Genomic DNA, 18,419 nt, shown 5'->3' on the forward strand with positions numbered 1-18,419 from the left:
GAGAAGGGAAATGCATAATCATTTGCTAACCAAAATTTTTGTGTGTGTGCTTTTTTGAAGGTACATGGGAATAGGACTCTCAGCTCAAGGAGTCAACATGAACAGACTTCCTGGTGAGTGACTGGTTAAGAAAGCATTTGCTCTACTCCCCTGATCCATTCTGTGATGAGAGTCATGGCGGCAGCCAGGAGGCTGGAAAGGACTTTGTCTGCAAGGCAGGCCATTGGGTAGAGTATCTTGAAAGGTGGCCATCAGGCTGGCACGATATGGGCTTCCATTCCAACAGTTAATTGGCAAGTGATTGTCATTCGTGGAATTTGAACTGTTTGCAGTGAAAACCAAGTGACCTGAGCTTGCTCCCAGTGGGGACACACCTCAGTAGCCTTCACTCCCATTGGCCTTTGTTTGACCAGCTTGGGACTCAGGCATATACGGGCAGGAAGGCTGCTGCTAACCCTGGCTCCTTTGTTACTTCATCATGTTAAAGGTCGCAGTCTTTATGTGGCCTCCCAAGAGAACATGATTGAGGCAATTTATTAAGAAATGGGAGGATGTGCATGAGAATTGGGTTGACAGCAGCCGCAGGTTTGTGGAGTGCTCTGGGCCCTGCAGATGAGATGGGCCACCTCTACCACCCAGGCACCCTTTCAGCCGTTTTCTGTCCAGTGGTTCATGCCCATCCCTGGACAGAGCATAGCTGAGGGGACAGAAGCCCCCACCACAAACTGGTGGGTCCCAGAAGATGGTCCTAAATCCATTTGTCCCATGAGTGGCAGAAGTGACATGGTGCAAGCTGCCCTGACACCATCATGGAGGCAGAAAAGTCCCTAGGTTTTTGTCATTGTCAGAAGCAGCTCTTAAAACTTGCATCTTTTCCAGTCTGTTTCATGTTAATTGTAGATTTTTTTCTGATAGACTGATTTCAAACACTTGAAATCTACTTGCTCAGGATTCAACTAATTGTCAGGAACTTAGCTTTTTTTTTTTTTTTTTTTTAAACTTTGATCTGAGTGAAAACTGGCTTTTTGTTATTAATAAGAATGTGTGTGTGGCATGTCTGGCTTCTGTGTAGCATGTGGCTATGATCTTTGTTATACAAGTCCCGGAACTTGGCTAACTAGATGTGTCTACAGCATCCATAGCTCTGCTGCTTAGTGAATAAAGAGCTTGAAAAAGTAATTTCCCATCAAGGGTAAACTGATTCTTAATCTTTCTCTTGCTGTAAATGTGCTCTTTGAACTTTTGCATGCTTTGGTGAGGGAGGAAAGAGGCTTTTAAAGGCTTATACAAAAATAGCAATCATCTGTTATTGGGTGGCACTTTAAGCAACCATGAACATGAGTTAAATAAATTTTTGTTAATTTTCATAAAGGAATATATGCAGCCATAAAAATGAGGATGTTCTTTAGATACTGACTTGGAGTAATCCCTAGGGTGTGTTAAGTGAAAAATGTAAAGCATAGAACAGTATATACTATGCTACCAAATGTGCAAAAAAACAAAAGAGGGAAAATAAACATATGTATCTGCTTGTACATAGATAGAATATCTTTGTAAAGCTACAGAAAATTTGTAATGTTAGCTGTCTCTGAGGAAGGGACAGGGTGGCTGGAGACAGGACTGGAAAGTGAAAATATTTTCTCTTATGAAGCTTTCAGATTTTTTTCCTTGTGAATATATTATCTGCTTTAAAAATATAAATAAAATTAAGACAAAATAGACAATCAAATGCCCCTGCATCAAGAAGCCCTCACACCTGTCTTTCAGGTGGTCTTGGAACGCAGACTTTACCACGTGCTAAGCTTGGTATTCTGAGTTCCACATGCTCATTCTTTAGTGAGAACTGTTTTTGCGTGACCCATTGGCTTTGGGATCCATGGAGTGAAGCAGACGAGGTGGGGGTGGTTCAAGATTCAGGGTGACCTGAATCTCTTTGAGACAGAGCCATGTGGACTCAACCTAGTCGTCTTATTTATAAGATGGAGCTTTTGACCCCTCTGGGATGGTTAGCGGCCTGCTGCTGCTCATGTGCTTTTGGCATTGTTAATGTACCATTGTAGGGCAATCCACTTGGCCCTGGGGAAGTCAGATCTGGCCCAGGTACGGGGGGGTGAGGAGGGTTGCCCATAGGAAGAAGGGACAGTGGATGAGGCATTAGTTCCCACACTGGCACATCAGGAGAGTTGGCACCTTGTTTACTTCCCCAATGGTGCAGCTCTTTTTTGGCAAGAGAAAGGGGCCTCGGTGTTCTGTGGATGTTGCACTTGTCTTCATTTTCAATCTGCAGGCCAGTTCCTGAGGGTTTTCCTTCCTGCCATATCTGATCATCTCTCCGATTATTCCTTAAGGTGGAAAGCATGAGTCAGATTGCATCTAGATAGTGATTCTCCCTAGGAAGGATGGCTGCCTATGGCTTTCCCAGGGTACACGGCTGGCTGAGTGGCTGGACAGACCTAGCACAGGACAGATGTAGGGATAGAAGGGAGGCACCCCTCTCAGGAATGAGGGTGGGCCTACCACTATTCATCCCAGTGCTGGATTTGGAAGCTTTCTGTTTTCTGGACTCACTTTTTTTTTTTGTTGCTGTTGATGAGGGTCATTCATTCTCCAAAACTGAAAGTCTCATGACTCATAAACACTTGGGACCTGAAACTACTTGCATGGGGAGGTGTTATTTTGTAGTTAAGTTTTGAAATCGGGAAGCATGAGTTTTTCAACATTTTTTCTTCTTTTTTAGGAATGTTCTGGCTATTCTGGATCCCTTGCAATTCCATATGAATTTTAAAATTAGCTTGTCAATTCCTATAAAGAAGTCAGCTGGGAGTTTCATAGGGATTGCATTGAATCTGTACATCAGTTTGGGAAGTATTGCCATCTTTTTTTTTTTTTTTTTTTAAATAAATTTTATTGGGGAATATTGGGGAACAGTGTGCTTCTCCAGGGCTCATCAGATCGAGGTCGTTGTCCTTCAGTCTAGTTGTGGAGGGTGCAGCTCAGCTCCAAGTCCAGTCACTGTTTTCAATCTTTAGTTGCAGGAGGCGCAGCTCACTATCCCATGTGGGAATTGAACCGGCAACCTTGTTAAGAGCTTGCTCTCTAACCGACTGAGCCATCTGGCCGCCCCAGTGTTGCCATCTTGATGATATTAAATCTAATGATCCACAAGCATGGAATGTTTTTCCCTTTGTTTAAATCTTCTTTAATTTCTTTCAGCAATATTTTGTAGTTTTCAGAGCGTAAGTTTTGCATTTCTTTTGTCAAATTCATTCCTAAGTATTTGATTCTTTTTGATGCTACTGTGAATGGAGTTGTTTTCTTAATTTCGTTTTTAGGTTTGTTGCTAGTGTAGAAAATATAATTGATTTTTGTATATTAATCTTGTATTATAATCTTTTCTGAATGTTGCATGATTCAGTTTGCTAGTATTTTGTTAAGGATTTTTGCTTCTCCTTTTATTTTCTTTGTCCTTCTTTCCTTTGGTTTCTTACTTCATTTCCCTCCATACTCTAGGTATAGTTATGTCATTGTATTTTAATTTTCTTACTAATAAAGGTAGGTATTGTTAGACATTCTTTTCTAAGTACTACTCACAAATTTTTATATGCTGTTTTAGTTTTTAATTTTAAAGTATTTATTACATTCTTTATTCTTAATTTTCTTCCAGACCCAGGTTATATTCAAGAGAGTAGAGTGCTCTGTAATTTTTCCATGATTGGGCACTATTTAATTATATGTTTATTTGGCTGAGCCTGGCTTTATTCCATCGTGATCAGGAATATAATGTGGGCTGCCTTTTAAAAAAGGTACTTAGTACTGGTTTATACTCTAGCACAATCAGGTTTTGTGAAATATGTAGATTGAGTTTGTTCTTGATCTATCATATAGTTTTCTATACACTTGTTTTTTTTCTTATTCCTTTACCTATCTATATATGTTATAAATTTGTTACCAGGGAGGCAAAAAGAATTTGGAAATGATGTACTGGGCCAGGGGCTTTGGGTTGGAGGATATGAGCAGCTGTGGGCCCCATGGCTGGTGCTGGGTGGGGAGTCGGTGGGGTGTTATGGGGAGCCACGGAGGGGTTTAAGCAGGGGTGTGACCTGCCGAGGAAAGAGGGGCAGCAGCAGGTGCAAGGAGGCTCGCAAGGAGACTGTCTCAGTGGAGTAGGATGATGGGGAGGAGAGGACAGGATTGAGTCCTGTGGGAAGTGATTCCCTGGGCTTGGGACCTTCACAGTAGTGGGTGATTGACTGCAAGACACTGGTGGTGTGTTGCCAGAGTTTTGCTGACAAATTTGTTTCAAAATGCTTTTATGAATAAAATGGCCCAGTAATGACCATTTTCGAAGCCAAGTCTCAGTGTCATTAGGAGCAAGTGGGAGAGCCTGAATTGAGCAGCCCTTGTCTGAATCAGTCCAAGAAAAGGGGTTAACTTAGGAAGTCTAGTGTTGGCCTACTCACCTGACACTGTCAAGGAATACCTGGCCTTTGGCTCTTAGTTCTGCCTTTTATGAGTCCTCGGAAGAGAAATTTATGAGGAAGCAGAGGCCCAAGTGTAGAACTGAAGCCACTTTTCTTACAGTTCTTGATCTAGTTGAGTGAAACCAATACGAACAGGTGATGGGCTGACCCGAGAGAGAGTCTCTACCCTTTTCTCTCTGAAGTGCTTCTTAACTATAGGGGACAGATAACCTTTCTCTCCCCGCCCCCTTCCTTCTCTACTCCAGGCAACTTGTTTCTCTGGTTTCTTTTTGGGTCTTGTTCCTGATTAGGACTCATAGTAGCTGAGTGAAGTGGGTGTGGAGGAGGTGGAGGCAGTTCTCACCTTCTTTGAGGAATCCAGAGGACTCTGGCTTGGCCTATGAATGGCCTGGCCCTGCAAGTCAGTTAAAGGGCAGCCGGTGGGCCCTGCAGGCAAGAGCATACAACTCACTCCTCTGTCTCCACTCTGTCTTTGAACAGATCATACCTCCAGAAACCTCAGTGCTTTCCTTAAGGTCCAGCAGACAGTGAACCTGCTTGCCCCACAATGAGGTTATCTTCCTGCAAATATCAGAGCCTCAAGAGTTCCCTGTCTCTGCTAAAATCACTTTCTGCCCTGGCCCCCAGCTGGGACTCCTCAGAATAATCTTCATGCCCTCCCTGTCCCTCATCCCAGGGTACTGCTTTTCCCCCAGACGTCTCTTTCATCTGTCCTCCTTCTCTGTCTCTACTGTCATTGTCTCTCCACTGGGCTGTCTCCACGGCCTCCTGATTGCTTTTCCTCAGGCCTCTGCTCTCCACTCTGTGTACACTGAGCCCCTTGCCTGCTCTGGGCCTCTGATCCCTCTGCCCTGTGAACCCTGCTCAGCCTCTTCTGCCTCCTCTGCCTTCCACACACGCCACGTGCCACTCAACAGCATGTCTGTGTGGGTCCCCAAATATGCTGCAAATGTTCCCCTTGGCAGATGCCCTTCTTGTCCTGGGGGTATCCTTCCTGCTTGTGACCCCCTGTGCAACCTTGCCTGATCCCTTTAGCTCTGATCACATCTCTGGGATGACACTTGTCACCTGCCTCGTGTGACTTTTTTACATTTACCCAGCCGTGTCCTCGCTGGGTTGTGAGCTCCTTGGGTCTCGGATCACATCTTTTTTATCACCACTCTCCCAGAATGAGCACAGATGCACTTGGGTTGTGGGAGGAGGCCATTCATGCATTTTGCTGTGCTTAACACAGTGGCCTCAGCAAGCCAAGTGTGGTCGAACCAGTCTTGAGTCAGGTCCCCACTGGCCTGTAGCCTGCCTTTGGCTAGAAGCCTTCATTTGGAGCTCAGGCTCCTCCCCTTCCACCCTCCCACCCCAAACAATTGTGGTGCTGATTCTGTGGGAGGGCTCTGCCACCACTTTCTACCTGTAGGAGGAATGACCGTAACACCCCTCCCCCCCTTCTGTAGGTCTAGGCTCATTGTCCATGAACCAGCTTCTGGCTGACTGGTCATGGGAGTAAACAGACCTGTAGGGCTGTGGTGGAGTAGTATTGCTCAGTCGTTAAAAACATGGACACTGCAGCCATGCTGCATTTGCATCCTGGCAGCTGTGTGACCTGGAGCAAGTTATTTAACTTCTTTGCACCTCAGTTTCCCCATTTGTAAAATGGAAGTGACTCTAGTACCTAACTCATATGCATATATGGAATGGGTAAGAGCGTTAAGTGAATTAATTCCTGTAAAGTGTTTATAATAGTGCCTGACACAAAAAAGGGTACATAAATGTTAGCTAGTGTGTTACTGAGAATGGTATTTCTTCCCTACGTGAGGAAGGAAGTACCTGTACATTTAAGGTTCTTTTACGAATGTTTGTATATCAAAGTGGAAGTTAGCTATTTTTCTACCTAAGGAAGGAATTACCTATATGCCTTAGGTTCTTTTATGAATGTGTGTATATCAGAGTGGAGTTAGCTGTAATCAAAGCTACGTTTTTCTCTCCAGGGCTTATGTTTTCTGTATTTGAGTAGACGTGTTAGCTGGAGTTGAATTATGGAGGAAGAGGATGGCACAGCAGCCAAAGTCAGGATGGTGATGTTTCAAGTTGTTTCTTGTACTGGCTCAGTAGGAGCCCTCTAGGGCTGGCAGGGGCCTCTAGAGGGCTGCTGTTCTGGGGGTCTCGCTTGGCCCTGGGGGCAGATTATAATAGAGAATACCTCTCATATTAGGCTATGGTGTTCAGACTTTCCTGGGAGTATATGGGCGTGTGTTAGCTTGTACCGTCAGAGGTTTCTGTTGAAAGATGTAGAAATTGTAATGTTTACCTTTCGTAAGGTGTTTTTGGCTTCCTTAAGCCTGAAACCAAGGAACAGGTGTGGCTCACAGTAAGAATGTCAGAACCCTCGGCTAAACAGCTTGGAAGCAGGGCAGCAGCCTCTGCAGGCAGGTGAGTGCACCAGTCGCCCCACCCACCTACCCGTGAGCTGGCAATGAGGCAGCGACGGGGTCCTCGGATTGGGGAAGCAGGGAGGAAACGTCAGGGGTGTGGCTAGGCAGTAGGGTTTGAGCTTCTCCCAAGCTAGGGGGCTTTGAGGGGGTGAGGGCAGGACAGACCTTCCTTCTGGTCTTGTACCTCAGATAGAGCGAGAGAGACTCAGGCTGGGCTGATATGTGGCCCCATCAGCATCAGAGCTGGGCAGCTGATCAGCTCCTCCTCACCGTTTCTGTGGAGGAGGCAGCTGTTCCCTTGGTGTGGCATATATTACCTTGACGGTAACCCCTCAAAGGAGAACCCAGGTCCATTGAGGCATACTTCCCTTGAACTGTTGGAAAAGAAGCAGCTGGAAGAACCACAGCTTGGGGTTAGGGGTGAGGAGTATATCTCCTGAAGCAGATGGCACCGGGCAAACACGCCTTGGGGTGAGGGGTGGGAGGGCAGAAGGACTGTCTGCCTTCTTTCCACAGTATGGCCATGTTCAAGTGAGGATCTTTTCCTCTCCCTAGAGCTTTCCTCACTGCGCCTGCTCTGAGTGGGCTGTTAAGAGCATGCCCTGGGGAGTGCTCTGGCTGGGCCCTGCTTCTCCTGGGTGGGACACATTCTGCAAACAGCTGATATTTTACATCTGCACGTGCCAGAGGGGAGCAGCAGCAGATAGTGGAGATCAGGGCAGAACAGCGGGGTCTGTGCCCGGTTCAGGAGGGCAGAGGCTGGCTCCTGTCGGTGTGGCCGGCACTGACAAATTGTAGGGTTTTGCTGCGCGGCCTTCCTCCCTATCTTCAGAGTACAGCACATGCAGTGTTGGGTCTCAGTAGCAGGTGGCTTTGCAGAGTGCATGTCTTAGGGCTTACTAGCAGTCGATGGGTTTCCCGTAGTCTCGAAATGCTGTTTTTGTCTGTACCTGCCAAATAGGTGCTGCTTCTTCCCTACTCCGTGGAGGCTGGGGACCCTTGTTGCTCACAGCTGCTGTGTCCCCACTCTGCCATTAACCACTGCCTCTTGGAGCACCTTTCTTCCCCGAATCTGCAGTACTTGGCAGGGGTCTGCCATGGGGATGCTCAGTCCTGCTCTCTATGAGGGAAGCCATGCTTCTCTCCAGCTGTGTGGGGCGGGGGGTTGAGACATGATGGCCCCCGAGCATCTGGATGTACTTCCTCCTGACCCTGGCAGAGCACCTGGGAACAGGCCTCAGCTTCCTTGGCATGACTGTAGGTGCCATGTAAGCCTACCAAGTGAGTGCCAGCTGAGACTGCAAAGAGACGCAGCCAACTGGTGATGGCCCTGCCGTTCAAGCCTATAGGGACCTCGAGGCAGCCCTGCCTGGAAAAGGGAGCAGCCAGGAAATTCTCCGTAGCTACTGGGTAGTTGCCCAAGACCAGGGCTGTGGGAAGATAGAATAGATTGGGGTTTGTGTGCCTGGTGCTGTCCAGCCCCTTGCTGCCTTTCTCACTCCATTGTTTCTCTGTTTGAGATATCTACAGGAAGAGACCTGATGGGAGTTGATACCCAGGGGCCTTGTAGCTCTGGAAGTCCAGAACGGAGGGTGGTTTGGCAGTTGGGCCCAAGGGCCAGGGAACTGGTCAGAGCCTTTGGTGGTTTACATGGTGGTTAGCAGTGCCGGTGCTGCAGGAGCCATCATCGCCCCTGCTGCAGAGCTTGTTTCGTGTCTCTGCTTCCCTGCTGCTCCTCCATGGGCCAGCAGCACCCTTGGCCTGATGGCCAGCTGAGCCCGTGTTCCTTTTCCATGGAAACAGCATATCAGGGCTGCTCGGTAGACTTTTGAAATGAGGCAACTCAGTCAGACCTGGAAATTACTATTCCTGGACTTGGGAATTCCTTGTCTATGGTATGCTGCTTTTTTCCAAATACGTACCATCTCCCATCTCTGTAGCACAGAGGTAAAAATTCTGGATTTTAGACTGTATTTTTCTGGGCAAGTTAAGTCTTTTGAGATAAGATGTTTCATCGACAGCAGAAGGGCCAGTTCTGAAACCCAAGTTTGCCAGTCTCTGAAAACAGCTTCTCAAGTGTCCTCTGGTGTGGCTGAGGCTGGAGCCACATCAGACTGGAGCTGAGCAGGGACAAGTTACTGCTCAACCTCTTGTCTCCCTAGTGCTGGGCAGAGGGAAGCTGTATCTAGGGGCCTCAGAAACACTGGAACACTACACCTGAGACTTGTTTGGGGAGGGTTTTGCTATGCTCATCTCTCAGGCTCCTACATTATTACCAAGGGTCATTCGTCCACTGATTTTCCCCAGAGTTTCAAAAGGAGTTCAGTATAAACAAGGAAAAGCCAAACCCAACCCCAAAAGAGACATACCAAAGTCTAGGAACTGAGGTTGCACCTCAGTTTTGCAGGACAGCGCCACCCTTTTCCTTAGCCTGATTCAGCAGAGATGACAGACCCAGCCTGTCCTATGGGAGCCTGAGGTGTAGGTGGGTAGCTGCCAGATGTGCCAGATGCCATATGAGCCATGTCCTAGCCAGACCCAGCTAGACTCGTCTGGCTGCCCCCTGGGCTTTTCCTGTCCATCAGGCATCTGTTTCTTTTGGGTTGGGGCGGAGGAGTATGACTTATGGAAGGTCCCTTTATATGCAGGTGCTGGCTCTATAGTCCCTTGCCCTGCCCAGGCTTCAAGTTGATACCTGGCTGTGTCTCAGTAGGGCCTGGCTGCCCCTGCGGGGGCCGGCTCCACCTGGTGTCAGCAGCTACCTGCAGAGACGGACTTTTTCTCCTGCCCTTTTCACTTTGGCTTCCGTGCTGAGCGCCATGAAGCGATGAGCCCAGGGAAGCTCTGGCCCCTCTGGCCTAGAGCTGCCAGAAGCGTTGCCTTAGGGTTGTGTTGATTGGGTTCCTTGGTCCCGTGATTTGCGGTAATAGCCACTGAGTACTGTGATGGGCCTTCTCCGATGCCGTACCACAGCATTTGCTGAATAAAACACTCACTTTTGCTTTCCCATTATCTGTTGTTGAGCTGCTCCAGGGAGTGCTCCTGTCAGATTTTTTAATTTTTTAAGACACTTGGGGTTTATGGCAAAGACATCTGATGGATTTCCGGGTAGGGATAGCTCTGAGACCACCCTTGAGAAGCAGCCCTGCCATGAGGTCCTCCATGGCACGTGTACTCTCTCCACTGCAACTCTCGGCCCAGGAAGGACCCTCGGCAAGCCAGCCCAGCTCCATTCCTGCATAGGCAGCCTCAAGAGTGACAATCTGAGAGCCACTGGGCACGGCTTTTGAGCTCTACCAAGTACTCTGGTGATCAGGTGGCCTCCCCAGGAAATTGGGAACAAACGAGTGGAACAGGCCTGGGGCTGCTGTTGATGGGCTCTTAGGAGAGGTGGATGGTGACTAGCTCCAGCCCTGCCTGCTCCTTCAGGTGAAAAGGGAACAGGAAGTCTGAGGCACCCGGCTTGATCACCGAGCTAGTGTTAGAGACGGAGAGGGATAGAAAACTCGCATGCGAGGACCTCCTGTGGGAGGTTCAGCCAGGTGAACTTAGAGGGGCTCAGAAGTGACAGAATTGGGATTCAAACCCAAGCCTCTCTGACCTCAAAGTCCAGTGATGACTGGGACCCATTTACTGGGAAGAGATGGCTGGTTTGGTGGCATGGGAGTCAGTGCTTAGGCCAGCTTTGTGAACAAAGCATGGGCTGGACTCTTTCCGGGTCAGCCCTGGGCTGGGACCAGAACCCAGTGGTCAGACACAGCCCCAGCCCCCTCCCAGGGTTCTGTGCTAATGTGCTGATGGTGCAGAAATCTTTCCTCGGGGCAGCAGGAACCCTCTTCATTCCTGGCTCTGGGACTGAAGCCTTTGATATACCCTGGCAGGTGGGAGTGGCATGGGGTGGGCTCCTGGAGCCATCATACCCGTCCTTAGCACTCCCCTGGGACTCCCACCTGTAGGACACTGTAACCAGGGGATGGCATCTGGGAGTGCCAAGATGATGACCCATTTCCTCAGCCACCCCTGCACTTCTGTGACTGGGAGTTCCCCTGTGAGTGATGATGGAAGGGGAAGTGGGTCATGCCAGAGCATCTGAACTGGGCACCTGGGGCCTCTTGCCTCCTGGCTTGATAGTGGCGTGGCTTTTCCTTGCATCCCTGGCATCTGAGAGGTGCCTGGTGTGGCAGGGGGTAGGCTTTTCTGTGTGGGCACCGGGCTGGCTACTTCTCTGGTCTCTTTGGAGAGGGAAGAATGGTTAGCTGGGTGGCACTGTCTGTCAGTGTTGTCCCATTGTGCAGCCCCAGGCATCCTCTGAGCCAGAGCCACTTGGACCTGACTCCCTACAGCGCCTGGCCCAGGCAGCTGTGTTCCCTTGTTTTCTTCTGGACCTCACATCCTACTGTCCCCTGAGATAGCTGCCTCTGGCCCTGTGGTGAGGGTGACAATTCTCACTCCAGCCTCACATGAAGCCCATCCAGAGAAGGGTAAGCACTTATGCTGCCAGGACCCATGCTTAGAAAGTTGCTGGCTTTCGCTCTAGGGCAGGAGTGGGAGGTAAGAAGGGAGGCCCTGTTCTGAAGCAGAGGGTCGTGGGGCTGCAGCAGAGCCTTGCCCAGGCAGAGGTGTGGGAGTCACCATAGTTGCTGGACCCTCTTAACGGGATGGGGGACTTAGAATATGGATTCTTCTAGAGCTGGCAAGTAGATTTGCATCACTTGTCCTGTTTCATAGATGAGGAAACTGAGACCCAGAGAAGTTAAACGACTTACCCAGGGGTAGAGCCAGGTCTGGAGCCTGACTGCAGGCCTCTTTCCAGGGCCCAGAAGTAGCTTCACCATTAGTCTGTATAAGTAGGGGAATGATGCAGGCAGACAGCTCTAATTTTCTTTATTTTCTCTTTAAAAAAAAATGATGACAAAACTTACAGTCAAGCCCAGGATTGCCCACAGACTGTGTGTCACAACGTGGTCTGACCCATTGACAATCTTGTACTTCAGGTTTCCTGCCAGTCCTTGGCCACATTTCCCTTTTCATTTCAACAAACATTTCATGAGCACCTACTGGGGGCCAGGTGTTATACAAGGTGAACAGAAAAATGCTTAGATGTGTTCCCTTGAGTCAGAGAATGTTCGTTGCTTCAAGGGAAAGAAACCCATCTCTAATCAGCTTGGTTTGCCAGACCTCAAGCAGGGCAAACAGAGGAGCCAGGTCTCTCTCTGTCTCTGTTGCTTGCCTCTGCTTTCTGCTTGTTAGCTTTAGTCTGTTAAACTAGCTTCCTACATGAGGTTGGAATGGTGGCAGCACAGAGCTTTGAGACCCCGCCTCTCTTCCCTGCTGGAGCCACAATGTTGGCACCGGAGAAACTTCTTCTTCAGAGAAGGTGAATGCTATCTCCCAAAGAAGAAGGGCTGGCAGACCACTCTTGGCACTCCTCGTTCCCCTGTCCTGCTGTTTGTGGCCTTGGGGGACGGGCACCAGGAGGCTTTGCGCCCAGTCCCTTCTCAAAGTCAACAGAACCCAGCCAGACCCTGACAGGGAGTAGTGCTCAGGTCAGCCCAGCCTGGGGTCCAGAAACCTTGTAGGGGTCCCTGACGTTCCCTCTGATGGAGCCCAGTCTTGAGGAATTCGTGCTGTTCTACTTTTAGAGCAACTTCTTCCCTATGATTGGATTGGGGTCTGCCTCAGGTAGGAGGAGGTGGTGGCTTCACTCCCGAGGTTACCTGCTTGGCGCTCACCTGAGTGTCCCTCAGAGGAAGGAGAACTGAGCTTCTGAATAGTGTTCTCTGTAAGACCACAGGCTTCATGCAGCTTCTCAGTGCCTCAGTTTCCTCGCCCCTCTGATGAGGATTACAATACCTGCTGATTGTTTCCGAGACTCAGAATGTTTCTCACAAGTAGACACCCTGGGCCCTTTGACAGCGATGTCTGATTGCTACCCCCTCATTTTGTAGAGAAAGGAACCAAGTTCTGAAGAGCTGAGTGACTACCCAGGGCCTGCCATCGTGGAGGGACAGTGCTGTGGCCAGGCTCAGACTGCAGCGGCCCTTCAGGCCACACTGGCTGCCCGGGCACTCGGGCTATAGTGTCTCTTTCTAACAGAGGCCATCCTCTGTAGGAGGCTGGCCTGAGACTAACAATGACAGACTGGCTACAAAACGTACAAAGGAGGCTGGGTCTTGGCCTTCCGGCTTTTCTCCTGCCTGCCCAATTCCTAAGAATGGCAGTGGTAGGACCAGCTTCCGACGGCCTAGGGAGGTTCGTCGACGGTGGGATGGCTGAATCCATTTAGAGTAACTTCATTCCCCTTAACATCTCATCTATTTTGGACTTCTTGTGTTTGTTCTGCCCTTTCTAGTTTTTGACTAGCCTGAATTTTACTCCCAGAGGAAAAAGAAAGCCATTTATCAGGACAACACAGTAGGAAAATCCTCCAGTGACTTCGGGTTTTCTGTCCACGCCACTGTTGGTTTAGTGAGTGTTCTCCATCACAGCCTTGGTGCATGTGGTGATGAGCCACAGTCATCTCACATGCCTTGGATAGCCTATGGGTGCCAGCTTGGCTGTCTAAGACATCTCAATCTTAACTTGTTCAAAAGACCCGCTCCTCCTGCCTGTCTTCCCTGTCTCTCCGGAAATGGTACCACCATCCGCCTGTTTGCCCAGGACAAAAACCTGCGAGGCATCCTTGTTCCTCTCATACCATTAGCACCCACATCCAGCGAGTCCTGTCAACTCTGCTCCGAGTTTTTCCTGAGTGTCACTCACTTCTGGCCCCACGGGCCGCCTCAGACATGCTGAGCTGTTTTCCTTGACTCCAAAAGTTCTTCTTTCTGATTCTTTCATCAGACAGACCTCTCTGCTCAGGGGTCACCACTCAGCGAAGACTAACTTGACTACTCTCTCCCCGTCAGTCCCCATCTCCCCACTCCCATTTCTATCCCATCATCTGGCTCTGTTTTCTTCCAAGCACATTTTATCTACCAGTTGTTTTCTTGTTTGCTTATTGGTTTTCTTGTGTGTCTTCTCTGCTCCCTTCACACCACTCTCCACCCACTTCTGTCAACTCCCTGGAGTAGGTCTTTATTAACTAATTGGTGGCAAGTGGATGATGCTTGTCCTTTCCAGAGGATGGGAAGGTAGCACCGTGACCCTAATCTAAGCTGTTGCCACAGCCACTGTTACTAAACGAGGTATATGATAGCATTCTGTTTACCCCAACCTGCCTTTCACACACATACACATACACTGTATATATACACACAGGCTCTTAATTGTGTTTGGACAAATACTGGCTATAAAATGATAGCTTCAGTTGAGGGTACATTATAGCTCTGATTTTCTTGGAAAAGCTTTTAACGTCACTGTGAGGAGACAAGGAGCTGAGGTGTTTCTCTGCACTAATCTCTCCAGGTGCTCAATAATTTCTATAGCCATAGGGGACGGTGTTATTATCCTATTGCTGCTGTAACAACAGTAGTGGCTTCAAACAATCATCTTACAGTTCTGGAAGACAGAAGTCCTAAAATCACGGTGTCAGCAAAGTGTGATGGTCTTTCTGAAGTCTAGGGAAGAATCTGTCGCCTTGCCTTTTGTAGCTTCTGGACTCCACCTACACTCCTTGACTTGTGGTCCCATCATCCACCTTCAAAGCCAGCTTGCAATCTCTGTCTGCTTCTGTCATCACCTTGCCTTTCCTGACTTGACCTTCTTGCCGCCTTCTCACAAGGAACATTATGGTGGCATTGTGCCCCCCCCCACACACGTAATCCAGGATAATCTCCCCATTTCAAGAGCCTGAATTTACTCACTTATGCAGAATCTTTTTTATCATGTAAAGTAGCATATTCGTAGGTTCTGGGAATGTGGACATCTTTGGGAGGCCTTATTCAGCATGCCACAGGGACTGAATTTTCTTCCTTTGGGCAAATTTATATAATTGATAAATTATTTGGGAATTGAATAAAACAAAACAAAACGAAAATATTTCTATTTTCCAGCCAAACTGAAGTGATGGTGAATCCTGAATTGACTCCACATAAATATTTTGGTTTTTTTATTGAGCAAGATTTTCAGTTTTTAAAATTTTTATATCCATATTTATAGCTTGAGTTAATCTCAAAATTCTATGGTAGTTCTGTCAAAATAATTATATAGTTTATTTTTGAAGAAAAGTATTCAAAATACTTAAATTCTTATTTTAGGTTTTTGAAAATGTAAGCATCTGTTGTTTTGGTAGAAGTTATTGAGCTCCCATACAGTAAGACAAAAATATCTCCCAAATATCCTTGAGTCACTGCCTAAATAGGAAATGATTCTTCCAGGTTATTTCACTAAGTTTGATAAATCAAATGGCCACATTATTATTAGGTTTTCTAGAGTACCTACTGCTTCAATCTGAGAAGGTTAAAAAAAGAAAAGCTGCCAGCTCATGTCTTCCAGGTTTTAGCCAGTAAAATCTGCATAAAAGATTTGTCATGCAGGATCGTCTTTGTGGGAGAAAGAAGTAGGCTGGGCCTGGGCGGTGTGTGTTCTGGTCAGCTGGCCATGGCTGCCTGGTGAGGCAGCAGGGTGGGTGTGCCCTGGGAAGCAGAGACGGACAGCTGTGGCCTTCAGACAGGAAGCGCCAGTGCCTGTCTTCCTCTAGGGCTTGGAGTTGGGCCTTCCCTCACTGCTGTCCTGCATGCCCCCTGACTCACTGCCAGACAGAGATCCCAGGGCCACAGCACCCTAAAATCAGTACATCTGACCACCCTCGTCTGGTGATGGCACAGGGGCTCAGGGATAGTTTCACTGCCAGGGTGGTTACTACCCCAAATGAGACAGGACCTATGGCAGGAAGGTTGTGAGTTTGGGAACTTGAAGATTTGGGTTCAAATCCCAGCTCAGGCACCTCTCAGCTGTGTGGATCTGGTAAGCAAGTCCCCCAGTCTCTTGGTGAGGTGGAGGTGACAGTACCTGTTGTGCCAGACATGCGGGGTTATTGGAGTGCTCTTCTAACAGGTTGCCCCATTGTAGTCAGTTACTGTGTCCCATGTGAGAAGTCCCCATGCTCCATCTGAGGGATTCGGGGGGGAGGCCGGGGAGGACTGCTGTGACAGGTGTGGCACGTGGCTGTGGATCCTGAGTCAGGAAACGAATGGGCATGCCTGGGGTCCAGCAGGCTCAGTGTGAGCCAAACCTGGGAGGATGATTGTGATGTTGGTCCTCACGGCTGCAGCTGGCCGTTTTTCATCTATGGGCTTCTGTAGACCAGGGGAGCAGCCGTTACTGCAGCTGCTGCTGCCAGGAGCCACAGGGCCTTCTGTATTGAAGCCTGAGGAGATACCTTGCCTGCCATGGTCTCATCAGCCTGCCTCTTGATGCAGGAATGGATATCGCTGTGCTCCAGAGAGCCATTTCCTGAGGTCAAATTATTTGTGTACCCACCAGCTACAGAAAGGCCCTTCCCACTCCTGGGCATGGGGGGCTTAGAAGTTGGGTCGATGCCCAGAGCAGCCCCTTGTCCTCTGAGCTAGGCAGTCCCAGTGTCTCTGGGGAATTGGGAAGTGAGAACAGGCCGGGCCTCCAGGTCCTGCCTTGGGCCTTTCTAAAGCCAATCCTCAGCAAGTCTCATGATCGTTTCCTTGTGAGGTGATGGGAGGGGAGCAGTAGGGCTTCGGGTCCTGCACCCATTAGTGAGAGCCATTCAGCTGTGGCCTGTTCCCCACTATGAGTTCTGGGGGGAATGTTTAACTAGAGGGTTCCGGGCTGAGAAGACGTGAAGGCTTAGGGTACACATGGCTTGGGCTGGATGCTCTGGTTATGAAGGCAACTTACCCTTGAGCCTACTGGTTTCAATGCAGGGCAGTTTGGGCTCTAGGGTCTGGTCAGCTCCACCTCTCCAGTCATGCCCTCTGTTTCCCTTGCCAGTCCCTAGCCTTGTCATTCATCTGTTCTCACCCCCACACCTTTGCTGAGCCTGCCCATGCCCCCTGCGCTCACTGTGCGTGTCCTCTCTCTGTCTCTGAATGTTTGAGCCCTGCCTTCCTTTCTGAGCCGCTCAGATCCTCACGCACCCGGCCTCACTGCCCTTTCCCTCCCAGGGGAGAGCTTCTCCTACCCATGCTTATTGCATAAGCATGCTGCTCAGACCCCAAGGAGGCAGCAGAGACTGGGAGAGCGACTTGGAAGGGCTGCTTTGGGGAGTAGACCTGCCTGCCAGCCCCTCAGCTCTCCTCCCTTGTGTGGGTCCTGGGCTTGCCGTTGTGGGCTCCGTTTCTGTTCCTTAGCCAAGGAAGCAGGCAGACCCTCCAGAGCGCACAGCCTCCTTTATCTGTACTCTGCCTCCCGGAATGCCCTTCTTCACTTTCTCCCCTGTATAAAACCGTGAACACGTCAGAGGTCTCATTTCTGCTCTCACCATTTCTGTTCATCGTTGTATTGAAGGTCCTCGTCAGTGCAGTAAGGCAGGAAAAAGAAATAAAAGGCATGCAGAGTAGAAAGGAAGAAATAACAACTGTCTTTATTCTCAGACAATATATTAAAATATTCTGAAGAATCTTCACAAAAGCTAATAGAACTAATTGATGAGTTTAACATGGTTGCAGGATACCAGGTGACTATATAAAAAAATCAGATATCTGTGTGTGTTTAATAGTGTTATTGAGATAAAATTTACGTACCATAAAATGCACCCATTTAAAGCGTACAATTCAATGGTTTTTTAGTATGTTTATGGAGTTGTGCAACTATTATCATGATCTAATTTTAGAACATTTTCATCACTCCAGAAAGAAACCTTGACCTCATTCCTCCACCCCCCAAATCAGTTATATTTTGTTATACTAGCAAGAAACGATTATAAAATTTAAAAATAACATTTATAATAGCATCAAAAATTAAATACTTAGAGATAAATTTGTCAAAACATTGTTAAGAGAAATTAAAGATCTAAATAAATGGAGAGATATGCTACGTTCATGGATTGAAATAATATTATTAAGCTATCTATTCTCCCCAAATTGACGTAGAGATTCAACACAATCCCAATCAAAATCCCAGCAGGCCTTTGAAAGATACTGTTAAGAAAGTGAAAAGACAGGCCACAGACTAGAAGAAACTATTTGCAAAACACATAAAATAATTTATATCCAAGATATATCTAGAACCCGTATAGCTCAATAAGGTACACAACCCAAGTAAAAAATGGGTTAAAGATTTGAACAGACAATTCAATCATTTTCTAGTAAACCAGTGGTACATAAATATATGAAAAGATGCCCAATGTACTTGGTCATTGGAGAAATGCAAATTGAAACCAAAGTAGTATTAAAACTACTACTACATCCCTACTAAAATGGCTAAAAGAAAAAGAAAAAAACAAAGACAACTGATAATACCAAGTGCTGGTAAGAATGTGGAATTCATACATTGCTGATGGGAATGCAAAACAGTACAGCCACTTTGGAAAAGAGTTTGGCTGTTTGTTATCAAGTTAAACATATACTTATTTTATAACACAGCAATACCACTT

General features: G+C 47.9%; 1 protein-coding gene across 3 annotated transcripts in view; it reads left to right on the forward strand.

The window, feature by feature from the left end:
• Positions 1–18,419, forward strand: part of RANBP10 (RAN binding protein 10) — a 56,279-nt gene that overhangs the window by 19,695 nt on the left and 18,165 nt on the right. For 2 of the 3 annotated variants that reach the window (XM_019756077.2, XM_019756086.2), the window contains exon 3: positions 61–113. In XM_019756077.2, coding sequence (XP_019611636.1) covers positions 61–113 — 53 coding nt within the window. Of the gene's footprint in view, positions 1–60; positions 114–3,784; positions 3,804–18,419 lie in introns of those variants that run through there. The other variant, XM_074314712.1, reaches the window with a different exon arrangement.

Source organism: Rhinolophus sinicus, linkage group LG11, assembly GCF_036562045.2.
Source record: "Rhinolophus sinicus isolate RSC01 linkage group LG11, ASM3656204v1, whole genome shotgun sequence".
NCBI classification, from domain to species: Eukaryota; Metazoa; Chordata; class Mammalia; order Chiroptera; family Rhinolophidae; genus Rhinolophus; species Rhinolophus sinicus.